The 21631-nt window shown below is 33.5% G+C and overlaps 3 protein-coding genes and 1 non-coding gene across 7 annotated transcripts; 1 reads left to right on the top strand and 3 right to left on the bottom strand.

The window, feature by feature from the left end:
- Positions 1-1038: 1038 nt before the first annotated feature.
- Positions 1039-1163, bottom strand: MIR168A (microRNA MIR168a). The gene has a single exon (NR_048589.1). It is a non-coding gene; the product is annotated as a microRNA MIR168a (primary transcript).
- Positions 1164-7832: 6669 nt separating this feature from the next.
- Positions 7833-12309, bottom strand: LOC100787149 (uncharacterized). 4 transcript variants are annotated; one of them, XM_006587603.4, is made up of 4 exons: positions 12165-12309; positions 10096-10288; positions 9251-9430; positions 7833-8687 (listed from the first exon to the last, which is right to left on the bottom strand). In XM_006587603.4, coding segments are annotated over exons 1-4 (1014 nt in total). In that variant the 5' UTR covers positions 12167-12309; the 3' UTR covers positions 7833-8048. The 4 variants fall into 4 exon arrangements, with proteins under 4 accessions (XP_006587666.1, XP_006587668.1, XP_006587667.1 ...); XM_006587605.3 differs by having other exon boundaries at positions 10096-10246; positions 12165-12294; XM_006587604.3 differs by having other exon boundaries at positions 10096-10270; positions 12165-12292.
- Positions 12310-15379: 3070 nt separating this feature from the next.
- Positions 15380-16683, bottom strand: LOC100787678 (NDR1/HIN1-like protein 12). The gene has a single exon (XM_003533428.5). It carries the CDS (start codon positions 16422-16424, stop codon positions 15771-15773), a length of 654 nt encoding a protein of 217 aa, XP_003533476.1. The 5' UTR covers positions 16425-16683; the 3' UTR covers positions 15380-15770.
- A 1566-nt stretch (positions 16684-18249) lies between these two features.
- Positions 18250-21231, top strand: LOC100527423 (uncharacterized). Its single transcript, NM_001248938.2, has 5 exons — positions 18250-18693; positions 18787-18864; positions 19615-19696; positions 20112-20239; positions 20896-21231. Exons 1-5 carry the CDS (start codon positions 18388-18390, stop codon positions 21094-21096), a joined length of 795 nt encoding a protein of 264 aa, NP_001235867.2. The 5' UTR covers positions 18250-18387; the 3' UTR covers positions 21097-21231.
- Positions 21232-21631: the final 400 nt, after the last annotated feature.

Below are 21631 nucleotides of genomic sequence, written 5' to 3' on the forward strand. Positions count from 1 at the left end.
TTCAATCACATTCTCAATTTCTCATAATCATAAATAGGCATCCTTGAGGCCACTGCCCCATCCAAGAAATAATATGAATTCTCAGTTACAAAAGTGGGTTTCTCAATTTGACAATATATTAGAATTTGAAGACCAGATTTTTATTAGATGAGTGTTAGAACCAGGTAGTGTAATAGATACTATCTGCATGAGATATATTCATCTTAAGCTACAACAGGAAAATGTTACTTCAATTCACATGATTTAAAATGGATAGAAGTCAAAACATTTTGATATATGAAAGTCCCATTGCTTTATGCATCAAACATTCAAATCAATCTCAAGGGAAATGGAAACAAATAAGATCAATTACTTTGGCATAGCTAGTATGCAATATGAAACCATCCTCAAGTCTTAACTTGGGTATCTATGTCTAGAAGCTAGTTAAACTGAGAGTCAAATACTCAAATCATGCCCCAAACAGGTCATTCATTATTGCTCAATATCCTACACAATTCATCTACAATTGTTTCTTAAACTTAAGGCTTCCGTTCTAAAAGCAATTTCAAATAATATGAAATAGCTCGAACTAGAATACGCACAAGCACCGCAATGGAATGCATCGAATTAAACACTTGCAACCGTAGCATGCAGTTTAATTCAACCAAGGCCCAAACACCATCAGAAAACCTCAAAATGTTTTTTTTTTCCAACCGACTCGCAATCTCAATTAGCTTAACCTATACCAATACAATAAATCCATGATTTTTTCAATTTGAATAAAAAAAAATTCAGCTTGATTATTAATCTAATCGATGAAAGGTAGCACGTCAAGTGAAAATCCAAACAAGGAAAAAGCAAATCAGAAACCGGTTTTTCCTAGATGTAGATTCTGTGCATCGGGATCTATAGCATAAACCACGCTTTCCGCACAGAAACGATAAACTTAAATCTAGAAGCGTTTCGGATCTGATAAGCAGAGATTAAAATAAATAAATAAATAAAATTTACGGGTAGTGGAATCTCGGAGATGAGATCTGAGCGGAAAACAAAGCAAAGGTTCACCGCGGCCTCCGATTCAGTTGATGCAAGGCGGGATCCAATTCGGCGCCGGCGACCGCTCCTCCATTCCGCGCGAAAACCGGTTCCCGACCTGCACCAAGCGAATTAGAGACCGCACAGTGAGGGAGAAAGAATCAAAATCCCCAAACGCAATCGCATGGCATCACATCGAATCGAACTTCACCAAACCAAAACCACCAACCACCGCTCTCTCTCTCTCTTCAACCGCGAAGACGAAAGAGTGAGAGAGAAATCAGAATCGCGAAGCTAACCCCAACCCACACCCTATGTGGTGAACGGGTGAGGATTGGGTTAGCGAGGGGTTATTTATAAAGAGCACAGACGAAGGAGATATGGACACGTGGCATAACACGCTCTCACTGATGCGATGCGATTAATACTGTGCAAGTGGTCTATTTTTTATTTTTATTTTTTCTGAAGAAGCGCGGCAGGGAGAGACGTGAAAATTTTGGACATGGATTTTGGAAAGATTTACTCAAGTGATGCCGTTTTGTGTTGAAGTACGTGGCTGCACGTGCGCGTGTTTCTGCCACTGCAAACGTGTTTTCTGACCCGACTTTCACACTTTTCACTGTTGTAACGTTCGGTTTAGCCGACGCCGTTTTGGGCCGCTTTGGGCTGCACTTTGTATACCGTTTGCTCGACAATAAATAAATATGGGGAAATAAATAACTATTTCATGGACTTTTTTTAAAGGAAAAAATTTAAAGGCTGTGTTTCTATATATAGTCAGTGAGAGTTAGGCAAGATTTGAGTGATGAATTGGTTGGGCTCTACTTTGCCAAAGTTGGCAAGCATATCAGAGAGAAAAATAAATGGGAGGTGAGTTAGATCGAAAGATGGCTACATATATCATTGGTTATGGTGATCTGTGCTTGCAAGTTTTTGGTAAGTCAAAAGCGATGGATTGGTTACGAGATCTAATTTAAGAAAGTAAGTCACAATAATAGTGGATTGGGTCGAGTTGGAGGGAGATAATTAGGGAATATTTATATATTTAGCTTGAGAAGATTTTAACTTTACAAAATTAATTATGATTGAAATTGACATTGAGTCTAAGAGTTTGTATATTTGAAAAAATTTCTCTTAAAAAGATGTTTATTATTTTTTGTATATTCTTCTCTTTTTTTATAAAAATAAAAATACCACAAAAGTCCAAAAATAATAATTTCTCACAAATCAACAAGAAGACCATCTAACAAAGTAACACAGAATAAATTACTATAAGACAAAATTGCCAACCTATTAGTCATCTTATAACCATCCTAGAGAGACTGTATTAAATGAACTTTTCAACTTTGATTTTTTTAACTGATTAATAACCTTTAATGGTGTGAATTGAGATCTTCTAAAGTGACCAAAACTAGAATAATTAAAATCATCTGTTGAGATGAAAATTATCGGTTGATATTTCAATTATATAAAATAATTATTGATTTTTTTAAATAGTCATATTACTTACTTTATTTACTAAGAAGTCTAAATTAATTGAGCAGTGTGTGGATTAAACCGTAAACCTTTAGTACTTTAGATGATTTACTTTATCTTTTAAAGTGAGTTATTTAATTTAGAGGAGTTGAATCGTAAGGATGTGTAAGAGCACAACTAAAATAGGTCAAATGAATTACAAAACTTGAATCATATTCAATCCAAAAAAATGGGGATCCTCATATCTCATGCACCACTATTTTAAGTCCATGCACCATTTAAGAGGTAAAATTGATAAAGCTAAAAAAATATATACTTACTGAAATTAATTTAGGTTTAATTGATAAAGATTATGCTCGGTAAAACTAATAAAAAAGTAGTTGAAAACTAAAAAACTAATTTATTTAATTATAATTGTTCGATAAAATTAATTGTTAAAACAATTAAAAAATATAAAATAATTTAAAAAATAATAAAATTATGATTTATTTAAAAATGATAAACAGAAAATTTGATAAATATAATAAGGATAAAAAAAGAAAATATAAAAAAATTAAAAGTTATTGAGAAATTATTAAAAAAATTTATTTACAGAATAGTTAAGTAAGTCTTTCATCTAGTAAAAAAATTAAAAACTAATTAAAATATCTTTCCGAAAATGATTAATACAACCAAAGTTGAAAAATATATACTTAAATTAGTTGAGGTGGAAATCAATAACCTATATTTAAAATTAGTTCAAGTGGAACAAATGAGGCCAATACCTGCATTGTTCCTACTTCAGTATATTCCAAACTATTGTCTTGATTCCTTGATTCCTTGACCCTTAAACCCTAAAAATCTTTTATAAAATTAACCACCCTACCACCAGGAAATCCCAATGTCAAATCATATACAAATCCAATTTATGTTCCATCCACTGTGTGCAACGTCTTGACCGAACAATGTATCTCCACTATTGTCATGGCTTGTTAAATATCGCCTTAAGCTCATCATTCAAAAATTGAAGAACAATAGCCAATACAAGATTATTGAAGTAATTCGGTTAAAGTCAAGGAACTTAGAGATCGACTAGAGATGCTTACGGCTTGATGTAAACTCGGGAAGATTCAAAACCCATTAACCCAGAGTTACTTGAATTATCCTCACCCTAAGAAAACTAAGAATTAGGTTTAGTGATTCACTTAGAACTGTTGAAAAGGTAAAATTTACAAATTTCTTAAAAGTTAAATGTAAAATATGTTAAATTAATTTGTTGGTGGTAAAATTTATGAAAAACTAAAAAATTAGGGATAAAAAATGCCATTAAACATAATTACTTCTACCTACATTTTTTTTTGTAAGTTTATTATAAAAACAATTTTTTTAAATAAATGAATCTTGAAATCACGTTTCCTTTATCCTATTCAAACATAAAATTTATTTCATATAATCAATTACAAAGTTATTGTATTTTTCTAGAAAAAAGTTATTGGAATGATATTTTTATAACTAATCCAACACACACGGTATCCACATAATAAGTGACAAAATTAAATATTTTTCTAAGGTAAATGTAGCGTGCGTTAAAATTTATGCCAAAAGCAGTTTTTTTTTTTTAAGAAAAAAGCAGTGCAGTTTCAGAAAAAAAAAATTGGGGACAATTTCATGAGGTAAAAGTCACTTTTATGCTATTGTAATATTTTCATTGCCTGATCGGTTGATTAACTTTTGACAATTTGGGCAGATAAAGATTTGAATCCATTTTGTGTGAAAGGCGTGCTGGGATATTCTTTAATCAACTATTAATTTATGTTTATAAATCCTTGTTAGTAGCAAAGGGAGAGAATAATTATGTCTTGCTTTTGCTTTCTATATCGTAGTTGAAGGGGATGTAAGAATTAAATCTGGTTCCCGAGGTAGTTCTTTTGTCGTCTCTCTTTTCTTTTCGTATTGCGATTGGAATTTGCAACCATTGTGATGGAATGGAGTCTTTCTTTCGTCTATCTAGATTTTTTATGTTGTGGCCTTCAAACGAATAGAAAAGTCTAAAGCTCAGCCCCCAGAGGTGAAGTTGGATAAATGAACCTAAGTCCATAGACTGTGTCGTATAATTAACTTGCTATTTGTATGAGTTAAGATCAAGAAAAAAAAAACTAATGTAATCCTAGTTTAATTAAAAGTCTTAGATTCAAGTCTTTCGAGTCAGTTATGTAACTGAATCAAATACTAAAAAAAAAAGTTACCTAATGATGTTATTCAAATCAAACGTGATTATCTTTGGTCTAATAAAAAAAAAGATTAAATGATCTAAATCTAGATTTTTTAAGGATTTACTTTTCTTAGTTCAAATAGTGGATTAAATGGGTTGGTTTGTGGGTTGATGCTTAATGGGTAAATTTACGAGATAAAATGTTTTTTAAATGGTATAATTTGTTAATTTTTATTCATTTTTATATTTTAATTATCTAATTTAGATGGATTGTAATTGAAGACTCCACTACGAGACAATTTTTCAATCCAAATCGAAAGACACGCGATCCGATATTTAAATATGTATTTGAGCAAGAAAACCACTGACCAGTGCTACTCCAATCCAATGGATTTTCGTCACCCGACAAAACACTACATTTGTTTTTCAATCTCTAACAAGACACAACCATCTTATAAAACATGGGGCTTGATAAAACATTTCAACTGAAAGATGAGTATAACTAAACATACGACTCTAATGTGTTTAATTGTAATACAGTAAATTTTTTGTCCTTTTCTCTATGCCAAGTTTGAGTTGAGACACAAATGTTAAATTTAGTCAATATTATTTGATCTTGAGACACTATTGATTTCTGCCTTTGTTATTATTTTTTTTTATCAGTAAATATTAATTATTAGTTTGATAATAGGACGTATTCTATCCACCACACAATGTGTATTACCAACAAACACGAGGGCATAAATGAAGCTTTCCCTTTGCATGTTCTAGCAAGTCAAGGAGTTAGATGTCTAGAGTTGGTGAATGGATTAACAACAGGGCATTGCCTTACCTACACCACATGGGGCAACACCATAGCAGAGTACTAGCCATTCATGACAGTGCAAGTTTATTCGTCTTGTTTAAAAAAAAATGGTTGAATGTCACTATCATAGTATCATGGGAGCACCACCTAATATATATGTTAACATGAAGAAGACTTGCATTAAAATAAGTGTACTGAACTCTGCATGAACCTAACGTATTTAAGTTGGGTGCACTAATGCTCTGGTTGGACTTGGACATGAGAAGTAGGAAAGAAAGAAGCAAGGTATAAAGAAATGACAAAATAAAAAAAATGAGTACAATTTAGATTTAGATTGAGAAAAATAGGACAAAGAAGAGAAAAAGAGTTGATATTTTCATTCTTAAAAAAATAAATGATATTCTGTTACAAAGATATTTTAATCCTTATAACAAATAAAACAATTTTTCTCCCATCTTTTAAATTTGGAGTTTATATAGAAAAACAAATTGTCAACTTTTCTCCGAAAAGAGATTAATATCTCCAATCGTTTAGTATTGGAGATGCTCTTAGTGACCATGCATAAATACATATCTATGTTCAATAGAGAAGAAAAGAAAAACCGTTGCCTACTTATTTATTGTTGTTGAAATCGTGGTAAAACTTGTGTTGTGGGTGCTAAGTTCTGACTCCAAATAGCTACCACCAGACAGTGCTTTCCGATTCAAAGATAATAAACCATACAGAAATAGAATATATGCCAAAAGTAGAGTAGGTTGCACAAAACTAGAAGACCTTCATGTTATTCTAACAGCATAAGGGTTATAGTATTTTATTTGCAAAGTGCGGTACATACGTCAAAGTTATATGATCAATCAAATCCCTTCATCATCTCACCTTTCATGGATAAGTGTCCCAAAACAAAGCACATGCTTCAATTGGAATATATAGGCATAATGCTTGATTAAAAAAAAAAAAAATAACACCGACTTCATATTTGTGTGCTTTCTTTAGCCCCTACAAAAATAGATTGTTGACGTTGTAAGGACAAATCAATCCAAAAAAAAAACTTGGTCCCTCGTGGACCATCCACTTCTTAATTCAATATTAGAAAGATGGTGACAGGAGTGGCAAAGTGGGGTGGAATGATCTAGATAGACATATAATATTCTTACAACACTAGGCAAACCTTATGCCATATTTTCTCATCATGTTGCTTTATTTAGGCCTACCATAAAGAGCCTTAAAGATGTGCAACTTCCACATTTCCTCATAATAATACAACAATCAAGGAAAAATGTATCCTTCATATGGGACCCCAACCTTAACCACATACCAATTAGTCATATCCCAGCCTAACAGGTGTCAATGTGCCATTGCCTTTTGGAAATGTCTAAACTGACTAAACATTTTTATGTACAATGTTGCAAATTTTTGGATAAAGTACAAGGAAATCCTAACTCTTAGAGGTTGACGGTTTTGGTAAAGGTTAACTGTCGCATTACTTTCAGCACCTCATCCTAAAAGCCACAAGTTGAGGTATCACAAAATTAAATAGTGGTTGGATTTATATAAAGCTTCTCATTTTATGAAAGTGATATAACAGGAGAAATTGTGTTGTATATAATAATAGAGATAAAAGAAAAGAAAGAATTGTAAAATTACATGATTGATATCAATGATATGATAAAAAGAGATAAAGGAAAAATTAATATTGTAAAAGAAAGGCTAAATACAATCATTGGTCTATCATCTTATTTTCTAGTTTCAGTTTAGTTTCTTATGATTAAAAATTTTCACTGTGATTTCTTAAAGCATATCTGTTAGACAAGTTGGTCTTTTCACCAGTTTACTACACTAACTTGATTAACTTGATGACTGTGACACGTGACAAACTATGACAAATATTGCATCAACAAAAATCAACATTGTTAGTGTATATAACTAACAGAAGGACCATTTTGGACTATTAGAGGATGCATTATTAGGTGTTTCTGTATTACCATGGTCCCTGCTAGTGTCATATTAATTCTAGACCACTACCTATTATATAAACATAAGTTAAAACCATGAACAGATAGTAGTCTAGGAACACCTTAAGAATTTCTCTTAATAAAGACATTTTAAAGGCAAAGTGAAACTTTTTGAACTTAAAAAGACAAACTGAAACAAAAATAAGACGAGGGAACAAAAAGTGTATTTTAGGATAAAAAAAAACTATAGAAACAATATAACTATCATAAAATCACTATTTCTTTCTTCTCTCCCAATGTAAATAAATCAAACATGCACGATCCTTAAATAATCCTGCAGAACATTGATCAAAGTTAACAAAAACAATAATAGCTCTTACTGAACTCTGAAAAATGGTAAAGAAAACAAAAACTGATTTCCTATCTCCTTTTCATGTTTGTGAGCTTGAAACAGAGAAAGCAGAATATCTCATCACAGACAACCAAATTACAGAGATTCCTCATCATATTTTACAAGCAGTAAGAAACGCACACCACAGTAAATAGGACTCAAAATTCAGATTATACTGCACATAATAATATAACACAACAGAAAAGAAAAAAAGCAGTGTCAAGCTAAGGAAAGGAGACCAAACCGGATCATGGTTTGGTCCATAAGGCGTTGCGCTAGTGGAGACAGCATGCGAGCAACCCTTGGTAAGGTAGGGTAGGTTAGAGTGCCAAGAACAAACCAATTGAAGCTTAAAAGAGCAACAGCATCAGATGCAGGCTTATTTCTAATGGTGGAGAAAAACTGCACCACACTCTTCAAGGACATGCCTACTACGGCGAAGAGAGCCACCACAAGAGGCATGCAAGGGTCCTCAGCTTCCCACGCAGTGACTCCAACCACAAGTGACATAAGGGCACTGAAAAGTGATTGTGAAAGAGCTATGTCTCGATGATGGTCTAGTGCTTCCCTCATTTCGGACTTAACTTGCCCGGACTTTGGTACAGCTTTCAAGAGTTTAAGCAACTCACTTCTGGTTTTGCTCTCATCTTGCCAAATATCTTTGCGCATTAGAAGATCTTGAAGGGTGATTCCACTGCCGTTGTAGTTGGAGTTCAGTGAGAGTATAGGATGAGAAATGTTGTAGTTGCTGTCATCTATGGTTTGGACTCTGTCAGTGTTGTTGTGGTCTTTGGAGCTCCAGTATCCCTTTCCTTGAATTTCTTTCAGCCGAAGATTTTCATTTGTCTGATCCCGCAACTGTCAAGGAGACATTAGTGACAAACAAAGCATCAAATGAGGAAAAGCTATCTGAACATTGATATAATTACAGAATATGGATGGTATTTTCTAGTAAAATTTTATCTGACTTTGGCAAAATACATGTTAATCTTAACAACCTGATCAAATACTTACATTTCTGATGATTGCAGATATTACCATTTTGTTTGTTATTCGGTGTCAACTACAACTAGAAGCCAATTCTATACAACTAGGTGCAGTACTTAATACTGTTTTTGAAGCCTCTTTTAAAATGTATTTTGGGTTTATAACTTTCAGGAAGTAAAAACTTAAAATTATTATAATTATCTGGAACTAACAAACCACTACTAGCTTGGATATAAATTAAAAACAGTTGCCTTGGTGTCTGTCCCAATGTTAATCTATTAGACTTTTAAATGCAATGAATATTGAACAAAAATCCATAAAAGGAAATGTTCTCAAGAATTTAATTTTATTAAGGATATAGCAAGTTCACCTTATCATAAGCTCAACCGTAAAAGTCTTACAGCTAGTAGCATCAAGCAACTGATAAATTTTACCTTTCCCTCTAACTTTTCAATATTTGCAATGGCCATATCATGCTCCTCTTCAAGCTCTGCCAGTAGTATCTCCATCATTTTGCGCTCTTTGACAGCCATTTGAAAATGTTCTTGAAGTTCCTTCTTATCCCACACTAGATTCTCCAACTCTATGTGCATTTCATGTAGTTTTTGTTCCAGCTGCATAATAACATAACACCATTGGATCTAAAAATAAGATAAACTTCATGCTTAGGGAGAAGAATAAAAAGTGGAGACACCACTCCAATGGCACCAGCCTACCCCATCCCCAATTCCTATCCCCTTTCTTGGTAACAGGAAAAAAAAAACATATGCAAACCTAATAAAACAAAAATTTGCATGTACTTAGTCTATCAAAGGTACGGTTCCTTATATAGTTTTCTGCCTTCTTGCTCCAATGGTAAGTTAAATTAATCTGATCTTAAACTATATTCAATGCTAAATCTTCAGACTTCAATCAACACACTAAACCCACTTGAGCATGTTGTGGGGGTTTGATTTTTGGCCATGTATATGGAAAAGACTTTATTGGAAGAGGCAAAATCATTTCGGTTGGAGGATATCCTTGGTGCAAATGAAAAAAAAAATCAACACCTAAACCCTATTCATGAAGCACCAGTTCTGGCCAGAGAGCTATACCATCATCCTTCAGCTCTATGAAAGGGAAAGTGTTGGAATTCTATTACCTCTGATATTTTGAGCAAAATGAATTGTATTATGCTGATATCAAAACTTGTAATTACAAATTAAACATATTTAACTTAAGGAAAAACGAATTGCATCATGCTAGGGGCAAATATCATAATAGAATAAACACAACTAACCTGCCTCTCCCTTTGAAAGGCATTCACAACTCTTGCAGGCAGGGAGATAAGCCCAAATGTCCATGTGATCATTCTTAATATTATGTTTACATGGAAGCTAATTGAAGTCCTGATCAACTCCGTCCAAGTATATATGACAGTTAATGCGATTCTGATACCAAACAAGCATGCCAATCTAAGTAGAGAAAAAGACCTTGTCACCAAAAGTATTATGTTAGTTATCTCAGAAATCCGTGCCATTAATCAGTTAAATGAATGATCTTCCTTCTTAATCATTACATGTTGAAAAGTTCCATGATGTTGCACTAACACAGTTTGTCACAGCATCTTGCAAAGTCAATAAATCCATGTGAAAAAATTATTGGGGATTAATCAGTTATGGTGCAAACAAACAAGTGGAAAACTGTTTATCTTCACTGGAATAAATAGATTTAAGCACAGCCCTTAGATGACAATGATGCAACTGTAAGACTTCATATTAGAAATAAGAAATCCATATTACATTACAACTTAAAAGCTTTTCAAAAAAAAAAAAAAAACTTGATGGCTTTTAGTGTCAACATTAGGAACCATGAGATTGATTTTATTGCTTGAATGATATTGAACAGAATATAGGAGAAAGAATTCTCCTTATCCTACAAGGATTTCTCCTTTCACATCAGTGCTACTTCTTAGTTCTCTCAAATGATACCTGACAGAATGCCTCCTTTTTGCTTACTCCCCCTATTTATCTAGTTGATCCCTTCAAGTCTTTAACTAACTATCTCTCTAAGTTTCCCTTGCCTAATTCCTAACAGTTTATCACTTGAAGAAATATACTGAAAATTTTAAAAAAATTCAAATGGTTAGCCTCAATTTTAGCAGCTGGTCTTGATTTGAACTACCAACACTAATCAAACATCTAATTTTCCTAGTCTTTCCATGGTGGAGAACACATTTATCCCTAATTCAAATGCGCAACCCACAGCTAAAACAAACTGGCAACATGAGCAGCAAATATAAGGTCATAATCTTACAAGCTTCCATGGAAGTTACAACAAGTTTCCTACCGATCAAGGCACACATACACATTGACATACAGAGGTGCAAGTTTCGGAAACAAATTTTTTAATGATGACACTAAATAAAAAAGAAAACAAATTTTCTTCTGCTTTTAACTTGGCCACATTTTCAAATCAACCTTCCATAGAGCACTGAACACTCCTAGTGAAAGAGTATTTAAATATGCTCCGACTTCAAATCCTTAGGCATCGTTCACGAAAACTATTCCTACAGTTGATTGGATTGAGCATATTTACTTAAGCAGAATACTGTATCCCAAGCTTACAAAACAAATGTCCTTTTTTTTTTCCAAAGGTCAAAGTGTCTTTGCTCAAGATACATATAACCACATTTGAGAAAAGGGCATCACAGAAACTCATTTCCGAGTGTCTTCAACTAGATGCGCTTACTGGATTCATGAATTAGTAAAAGAATGAACCCAGTTCCAGAATCAGACTTCTATTAGAAGTGAAAGGTAAGCCAGAACTTCAAACCAATTTTTAAAGAATCTACTTAGAGCAGCGGCGAGAGAGGAACAAGAAAACATAATAAAAAACCCCTCTGCATGTCTATTAGTGATACCGATACCAAGTACATTATAGCAATGGCAACAACAGGGAATTCTTAACTATATCAGCATTTCACATAGATGCACAAATAGCACAAACACCTCCCCAAACAACGATTGATAGAACGAGGCTAAATGTGAAAAAAGAAAAAAAAAAGTTAATATAATGAAACAAACCATCCGCAGGCAAAACTAGTAATATCGTCCACGGCCATGAATTCACAAAAAGAATCAACTTTAAAAGAAATGAACAGAGCCCAGATAATGAAAACGTGAAAGCAAAGTTGGGTTTGAACTGAAAACTCAAATCCAAACAACCAACCAACCAAAGAAAACAGAAGATTGAAATGTAATTCCGAAATGATCAAGCAAAAACCGGGAAAAAAAGAAAGAAGCAATGAAGGCGATGTGTGGCAAAGAAATCCATTGGCAGGAAGAGAGGAGAGTAACCAACACTTACATTGCATACAGAAAGGAAGGGATAGAAACAGTGGAGCAGAAGAAAAAGCCGAAAGAGAAAGACAAAGACAAAGGAAACGAGTAAGAGCGTGCAAAGAAAGATAATGTATGTAATGTGGTAGTAGGAAGAGTGTGATGTGAGTTTTAAGGGAGTGCATGACATAGGTGGCAATGAAAGCGTCCTCGACCTGCCACGTAAAGCCTCCTCAAGAGATATACATATATCATATGTTAAGGTACATCAATCCATTTATACATTCGTTAATATTTAATGTTCCCTCTCCGGTCTTTTTTTCAAGCGATAAATTTTAGTGTATTTTATATTAAAATTTTGATTAAATTATAATTTTATTCTATCTAATTTTTTAAATTTATGATTTCGTTATTTTTAATTATAACATTGGTTTCTTAATTTTATAAATTATCAATTTTGATTCCCCATAGATTAGTAACAAATATTTTTTTATTAATAAAATTATTAATTTAATTATAAATCATCAATTATTAAAACTTTAATTAAAAAATTATTAAACTTAATCATCTACAACATTGTGATCTTTCTCTTTTTTGCAAATACATCTTTCACTTCTATTGTTATTACTGTTCACGACTTCATGGCAGCGACACCACATCTATATTAACAATCTTTTATTAAATTTTTTGTGATTAATAATTTTTATTCAATTTATAATTAATTTAATAATTCTATTAATTATAATTATTATTTAATAATTTATTAGAAGATAAAAATCATTAATTTATAAAATTTGAAGATTAAATATTATAATATCAATGGAACCAAAATATGAATTTAGAAAATTAAGGAACACAAATTACAAATTAGTCTAAAACTTATTTCTTATAAAAATATCAAAAAATTAATATATTTCAATAATTAAAGCAGTGAGTAGAGAAAAAGAGATTTCATAAATTATGAATAAACATATAAAAATATGTTTAACTTTTCTAAAAGCTTAAAATAATATGATCCAGAAACAATTTTTTTAAGAAAATATTGTAGCAGGCATACCATTAATACGACGGTAGCATGCTGTATAAAAGATTGGATTGGATTAATTGAAGAAAGAAGATGGTCACGTCATTTCCCAGATTGGGAGCTACGTGTCTTGTTGAAGCTCTCATGAGTGTCCCTGTTTGGGATCTCTTCTGTGTTCATATTTAGTTCTGGCTCTGTTTCGTTGCAGAAATTAGGCTATTTCTAGTAAAATTGATTCCACGTTGGATCTTATCTAGTAAAATTGATTCCACCTAGATGACTAAAAAATTAGTACTCGTGGGTACCCACTTGAATCCATCTCGATTTTGACGCGTAATATCCAAGTTGATCGGGTATAGGTTCGGGTTTGGGTTTTTCTCGATAACCAAAAGTAGGGTACGGGTATGGGATTACTAGACCTGTCCCGACCCCGAACCCGAACCCGTCCCGGCACTTAAAATCTTTAGAATTTTTGCATAATTTAATCAAAAGGTATATAATTTTTATTACTAGTTAATTTTATTTTAAAATTTTTACATAATTTAATATTATTTTCTTAACTATTTATGTAGACACATGTGTTATAATAAATTTATTGATATATAAGTAGTTAAAAATAAATGTTTAATAATTAATTTATTTTTTTCCTAAAATCAAATTTTTATTAAAAAAAATATATTTTTCTAAATGGTGTGTGAAACGGGGTTGGGGATACCCGACGAGTACGGGGATGAGACAATAAACTCAAACCCGTCAAATATCGGGTACAGGTGTGAGGATATGTTGAGGAGTCGGGGTAAGGGATTGGGAAAATAATACCCGTACCCGACCCGCCCCATTGTCATGTCTAATTCCACCTTGGATCTTATGGAGTTGTACTGAAAATAAAATAGAGATTTATCATTTTTTTTCTTTAAATATAAATTCTAGTTAACATATGCTATCACCATATCTAATATGTTACTATTCTCCATGGCCTGGCAGCCCTGCCACTCCCAATTTCCAAAGTCCAGTTTTTGTTTTCATTGTGAGAAACATACATTTAATTTAACTCAAGTTGCTGTGAGTGAATCTTCTTGATCAGAACTAATATTCTCTTTCTTACATTTTCCCCCGTGACTTATTTCCTACAAGTTGAAGAGTTAATCTTTCTTTCATTTTTGGAAAAAAATTATCATCTAAGAATTGGGATTGTTTTTGAGACAGCACATTATTTCATTCTGTGTACGTGGTCATTCAACATAAAAATATCCATTGCTTTAATTTTAGCATTTGGCAACTGGTAATTGGACATTTTGGTAGCTTCCAACCGATACTCTTTACATCATATTTTTCTGCAAAGTGATCCTCATGAACATGGATTTACTTTTCTGCTGTTATTTTTCATGTTATTTTTCATATTGTCCTGTGTTCCATCAAATATTATCAAAATAATATTATATAATAGTTGTAATAATATTTAATGATGATATTTAATTTTAAAAAATTATGAAAGCTGTATGATATTAAAGGATAACACAAAGATAATATGGGAAGAGACAACAGAAGTCAAATTCCATGAACACACATATTTAAAGACAAACTAAAAGGGGTATTATGTATTACTGATGTGCAACATAAAACAATTAGAGAAAGTACATTATAGGGGTACGATTGACGCCTAAAGCTTACAAGGCTTGAGAAAAAAGCCACGATATATAGAAGGGTACCAAAAGAAGTAAAGGTGCAATGTACCCTTTAAATGTTGCATTAGGGGGTATGACTGGATTTTCTAGCTAGCGTCTTCCACCCGGTTCAATCTCTATTTTTGGTGGTGCTAAATGCTAATCCAATTTTCACAAGATTTTCCCTCTTTGAGGGTTTTCTTAGCTCTGAAGGGAATGGCCTCATACAAGCCAAAAACCAAAGCTTCCATCAACAAATTAATTTCGTACATACTACGCTCTTTCTGCAATTTTCATTGCTACTTTCCTCTAGAGTACGCAAACGCCTAAAATGAATTTAAAATATGTAGTAATCTTAAATAACTTTAAATAAATAATAGATATACTTTTACAAGAACAAAATCTTGCCCACGAAAAATAGTAAGATAAAAATTAATAAAAAAATTTCTTTAAATTTGTATCCTTTTCCTAATGTTGGCAGCTACCTACAAAATCCGAATGAACAAAATCACTAAAGGAAGAACAACGAATGTTGTACCAGACAAACTGTTTGATAAGTGAACCTTTTTGTCTTTTCCGGTGAATATATAACTAAACTGATAACTTGTTCAATACAAAGATGAAGAACATTATAAATTATTCACTATCATCAAAGCCATAATATAAGCTTCCTAAAAAGAGCGTCCAATGCAGAGTCGCATCGCTATAGCAGGATTGAAACATATATATCTCCTGCAAAAGAAAAGAATCTAAAAGATACTCAAATTTATTAATTACCCGTAAAAATCTACGTAGGGGGAAGCAAGAAAAAAACTAAGGTATAGAAGAAGTTGAATATGAAGAAGGTATAGAAACTCTTGTCCAATTTTTACTTTTGCTGTTTACATGACAAAATGGGAGAAAATAATTAGAGGAGGAATGAAATCTCTGGTCGAATAAGAAAGAATCATTTAGACTTAGAGGTGCAGCGAGAGTGATGAATGTAAGAGCCATTAGAAGGATGAAACTTGAGCTGACACTCCAAATTGCACCAGAACTTAACAGAACCTAAAGGGCCAACCCTCCACCGAGTCCTGGCGCTGCCCTTCAAGTCAAAGCCAATGACGTCACGCTTCCACGACTCGTCCACCTCCTCCATCTGTTGGGGAGTTAAGGGAATGGAAGCCGCCCGAACAACGTAGTTGAGTGATTTGGAGCTGTTCTTGGGGACATCGAACGGCGGAGCGCGCATGAGCGCAATTCTCTGTCCCTGGTAGCTGAGGTTAAACCTAATGTCGGAGAAGGTTGCATGGGCCTTGGCGTTGCCGTTCTGAGCCACGACGATGATGGTGAGCTGCGTCTGGAGGAGCCCTGCGTAGTCGTTGCTGAGAAGATCGAGGTGGGCGTTGGTGATGCTCATAACTGGGATTCTAGGGTGGATCACCATGTAACCCACGAACACTACTATGCCGGCTATCACCACTCCTATGGCTATGATGGTGCAGAGAATGGCTGCTAGCCAGATTAGAGGGTGTGTTTTGCCGCTGTGGTGAGTGTTCACCAATCTTCTTCTGATTGGTCTATGGTGCTGGCGTTCGGCCACGTGATCGTGGGACGGCATGGAGATGGATATATATCAATAATGGAGTTCAAAAATCAACCCATGAGGGTTTATTTCCGAGTTTTATGTTTGGGGTTGCCAAAGCTTAGTCAGGTAGGGAACTGCACAACAAATTTGGGTTCTTTATCTCTCATTCGTGGAGAGGTTTTGGTATCTTCCTTTCCTACCTTTAAAGCATTTGTCTCCCCTCCTCCTATTACTACCTTGTGCTAATTAATGCCACTTTTTATATTTTTTTACCACTAGTAATGCCCCTTGTCCTTTACACGTTGACTAAAGAGTTAAAATAGAAATTTTTTAATTAAAATGTATAAAATTGTACTTTTGTTTATGACTTTTTTATATTTTTTTAACTAATTAATATTATATGGATAAGATAGTTAGCAAAAGCCTTTCTTTATTTTGTTATGTAGGTCACAGCTCTCTCCAACAAGGTATCTTGCGCTTTAATGTTGTTGTAAGGCGAGTAAAATTAGTTTTACATGTGTTTTCTTACACTTTTTCTTACCCTTGATTATGAAAAAAGAACGAAAAAGTGAATGCGTTGTGATGACTGATGAGAGATATTATTTACTTCAAAGTGAAAAATGGTGCAAGAATAATAATATAAAGCAAAAAATTGTTTGTAAATATTAGTATTGTACAAAAAGTAAATACCAAACTTGCATGCCAAATACCGGGTCACCTGCTCTTTTCCTTGCAGATCATTTCCTGGCTTTAAATCTTTAATCAGGAATGGCTTCGCAGTTAGACGAGGCAGTAACCAATTAGTACTTTTTCATGTTCGAATATACTGTCTGGTATTTTAATAAACCATAAAACATTTATGTAACATTTTTTATTTGTTATATTTTATGATTTGCTAAATACATTATTGTAAAAGCTAACGCTTTAACTACATTGAAATTCATTGGAATCACTATACTTAAAAAAAAAATTAAAAAAATTGGTGCCCTGAATCCCATGTGTATCTCACATCAGTGCTTAGCAGCAACGTAGGTCCATCACTTCCTCCAATGCGAGATTGAGAGTCATGATCCGAATTGGGTCTCATTCATTCGGACTTCGTGGCCCGGCCCAAATGAGTTTCAGGCCTAAAATATACTCCTACAAGATAATACAAAAAATTCTGACATTTTTGCTTCCAAAAATATAAATCAAGCAATTGTATCATACACCTTATTATATTTTAGAAAGTCCATTCCGAAATCTAAATTTATTTTTTCGAATGGACTTTTCAAAATATAATGAACGGTGTCCAATGCAATAATGAAAATGTAGGATATAAGTGCCTATAAAGCATTACTTTTCTAGTCATTAGTCTTGAAAAGAATCAAGTTCATTTATGTTTTCATAATATGAAAAAATAAACTTAACATAAGTAAAAGATACAACTCTACATTCACTAGGATTAAATCTAGTTCAACATTATAGAATTAGTTTATAAGATATATATTCTTATTTTAGTACTAACTTTAGCTGACAGAAGACTTAGATTTTTTCCGATAGTTAGAATATATATACACGAACCAACATAAATATTTCATCTGCAACTATAAAGAAAACACACAAATATTTCCGCTAGCTAAGGATACAAATTATATCAGGAAAAGCATGTAAAAAAAAGCGTTTATATTTCATAACTTCATAGCATTTTATTCAGCAATTTCCAATTTTATCTTGAGTTTGGCGGCAGTGACGAAAGTTAACTAAACACGTGTACGGGGTAAACTAAATTAAATTCCTAGTTTCCAACGTTGTAGGTCCGTGCAGAGATTTTTTTGGTTGGACGAAATGATGGGTGAACTGTACGTGAGTTCCAGGTGTAACAGATAGGTTTGGTGAAAGTCTCAGTCTTTCTCTCACACTGCGACTAGTGGCAGAACCCAGATTCTCTGTACGTACTACAACTCCATTTTCTTTTGTGGCTCACACATACAACACACTCATAACTTCACAGACAATGAAACTGTCACAGGCATTGGTGCGAACACCCTTCTCAACAACATCACCAGCGTTACTCCGCACTCAAAATTCTATCTTGTCCTCAAATGGCAAAAGGGTCTTTGTGTTGGGTTACCAAAGCCTCCGGCTCCCGAGTTGCGCGTGTAGCAACTCGGGATCCGCTGTTTCTTCTTCTCCGGCGGCGGCGGCGAAAGAGACTAATCCTTCGCCGCTGCCTCATGTTGCTTCCAATTCTGGATATGATTCTGCGGTGACTCTGGAGCTGCCAGGGAAGTTGGAGGCCTTAGAGGAAGGCATTGAGAAGGTGAGAGTTGAGTTTTCAAGAGTTTATTCTTTGCTGCAATATTTGGTTGTTTGAATTGAATGTTTTAAGCATGGTTGTTGATTGATTCTATAGGTGATTTATAGATGCCGGTTTATGGCTATTCTGGGAGTATTTGGGTCTTTAACTGGATCATTTCTGTGTTTTATCAAGGTATGCCTTTTATACATTCTTACCAAAATTATTGTTTGCCCTTTAATGAGAAATTTGTTAAGAAAAATTGTAAATCCTCTCATCATATCAGAATTTTATAGGAATGCTTCAGTCGCCAACAAGTGCTGGTCGCAATGGTTATACATACTTGATTGTTGTTTCATTCAGACACAGACACCAAATCTAGTATAACCACTGCAACCAGTTACATTGGAAATGTCTCAATGGTCCTATTAAACATGTATCCAATCTCGACCAGTTCATAAATACATGCTAGCCTTGAACCTTTCTTTAGATTAAAGTTGAAAGCTAAATTGAAGGTAGTGCTCACCTTTTTCCTTGGTTCAACTAAATAAGCAATGCTTGGTCACTGGTGTCTTTTTCCTTGTCTATTTCCTAACATTTCCTTTCAATTTTGAAAATGTATACAAAATAGCCTCTTGTATGTATATGTGCTTCCCCTGATCCATTCAGATTTCTATGTGGAGATGAAAGCGTAAGTGGAAAAATGAAATGGGTGGAAGAGGAGGGGACATGGGAAGTTGGGAAGAATAAATGAAAGTTTGTACATTTGAAATGAAAAATTGAATAACAATATGCTTAAAAAGATATTTTGTTTGCTTAAAATGGTATGGTTGAGTTAATTGAATCAATTTCAAATAATTAAGCAACATTAGAATCGTTATATGCTATGTCTGATGAATTTTGTTTTAATGCATAATTTTATTTTATTGACCTTTCAACACGCAGGGATGTACATTTGTCACAGCATCGTTTATGCAATACTTTGTAAACCGCAGTAAAGTAATCCAAACGCTAATAGAAGCTATTGGTGAGTGTCTCTAAAGTTAAACTCCTATAAGTTTGAGCTATTGGATTATTCGTATCTTATTATATCTTAGATATATGAGTATATGACATATTCTTCATTTTACTGTCGTTGATGATAAATTGCATTAGTCCCTGTCATCAATGAAATTAAATTTGAAAATTTCCACAGAAGGGTATTTTGGCATAATGTTAGGTAAGGCAATAAGCATATTTGTTTTATGAAGGGGGTTTTTTCTTTGAAAGGGTTTTTTGAGGTTTATTGCAGAGGTGCTGTAGAGCTCTTTTAAGCTATTTTCTTTTTGCTTTCGTTTCTCTTTTATGTGTTTGGATATTTGTTGTTCTATAGTTCTAATAGGATTTCTTATCTCATCTTTGTGCTTCTCTTTTTGCTAACTTCTACTTTATTTTTCAACTAGATGTCTATCTCTTAGGAACTGTGATGCTGGTCTTTGGAATGGGTCTCTATGAGCTCTTTGTCAGTAATCTTGGAGTGGATCAAAAACCTTCTCACAGATCAAGTCTCTTTGGTTTATTCACTCTAAAGGTTAGCTCTGGTTTATTCGATTGATCTATTATATGCAGTTCTTTGCACTGTAGTGTGCTAAAAAGATGATTAATGTTGGTTGAAATCCTCCAAGATGGTTACTTTTAGGGGACCTGTTTTCTTGGGCAATTATTCTGTTGGATATTGTTAACGGATATATTGAGCTTTAATTCAGTGGAGGGCAGGGCACGAGTTCTATATTAATGCAACTTTAAACGTTTTTAATGTTACTACTGCAGTTAGACACTTGTAAGTTGTAGGTAGATAATTTTGTGAACAGATAATATTAAGGAGGCATTAGGAAGAGGTTATATTAAGTTTTATTTGTGTTTATGAAAGTGCCTTGTGACCTTCTTCGAACCTCTTTTTATAACTTATTTCAATAATCTTGACAGAGAGCTTATTAAAATAAGCTTTTTACTTGTAGTTTATTTAGTAGGTTTCATAATCAAACTTATCACTAAGTTCTTATTTAATAAGAGATTATTGAGTAAGTGACTAAGTGTTCAATTCAGCTGTTTACTAAAACATGCCCTAAATAGATTAATAGAGAACATGATTTAGTTTAAACATTCCATGATGGCTTTTCTTTTTCTTAATAATAATAATAATCTGTAAGTTGATGTTAGTTCCTCGGTGTTGTTTCTCCTTTTCAGGAACGACCAAAATGGCTGGATATAAAAACTGTGGATGAACTGAAAACCAAGCTTGGTCACGTCATAGTGATGCTGCTTCTGATTGGGTTGTTTGACAAAAGTAAGAAGGCTGCTATACACACTCCTGTGGATTTGCTTTGCTTCTGTGTTTCTGTCCTCCTTTCTTCTAGTTGCCTCTTTTTGCTGTCTAAGCTGAATTAGGCAACATGATGTTCACATACTTACATGTAAAGTGAGTATCATAACAAGTGTGATACACATAAAAAAAATTGATGTACCCAATACTTACTTTTCTTCTGTATATATTAGGATGAATATGCAATTGTCTTGGTCTTTCCTTTGTTGTGCATTTGTACCTCTTAACCAATCACCTTGTTTGGAGTCTTCAAAATTTCCTTTCCCTTCCTTATCCGGTCATCACAAAAATTTATTAAAATCAATGGAAGAAGGTCACAGGGGATATAAATAAAGGATTTGGCTTCATACTTTTTGTTGATAATTTTTATCAACAGAGTAAAGAAAAGCACAAGTTGCTTAAAAGCAAAGCACAAGTTGCTGCTAGCTATGATTAAACGGGCGTATTTTGCAGAGTTGCGGTAGTTGAATTCTCAACTAGTTAATTAACACAAACTGTGAGGATCTTAAAGGATCTATGGAGAAATTTTAAGCTGCTAGAATTTTCTCATCAAATCAAAAGCATCCAAGAATGAATCACTAGTTCCCCACATGATGAGCA

Source organism: Glycine max, chromosome 9, assembly GCF_000004515.6.
Source record: "Glycine max cultivar Williams 82 chromosome 9, Glycine_max_v4.0, whole genome shotgun sequence".
Classification (NCBI taxonomy): domain Eukaryota; kingdom Viridiplantae; phylum Streptophyta; class Magnoliopsida; order Fabales; family Fabaceae; genus Glycine; species Glycine max.

Bases quoted from the DNA above. Each gene is read 5' to 3' on its own strand.
- LOC100787678 (XM_003533428.5), bottom strand. From the start codon at position 16,424: ATGCCGTCCCACGATCACGTGGCCGAACGCCAGCACCATAGACCAATC.
- LOC100787149 (XM_006587602.3), bottom strand. From the start codon at position 10,335: ATGGCACGGATTTCTGAGATAACTAACATAATACTTTTGGTGACAAGG. The intron at 9,431-10,095 runs GTTAGTTGTGTT...GTTATTATGCAG, and splicing joins CCTTTCAAAGGGAGAGGCAG to CTGGAACAAAAACTACATGA. The intron at 8,688-9,250 runs GTAAAATTTATC...TCTCCTTGACAG, and splicing joins TTGAAAAGTTAGAGGGAAAG to TTGCGGGATCAGACAAATGA.
- LOC100527423 (NM_001248938.2), top strand. From the start codon at position 18,388: ATGAAACTGTCACAGGCATTGGTGCGAACACCCTTCTCAACAACATCA. The intron at 18,865-19,614 runs GTATGCCTTTTA...TTCAACACGCAG, and splicing joins CATTTCTGTGTTTTATCAAG to GGATGTACATTTGTCACAGC. The intron at 19,697-20,111 runs GTGAGTGTCTCT...TTTTTCAACTAG, and splicing joins AACGCTAATAGAAGCTATTG to ATGTCTATCTCTTAGGAACT.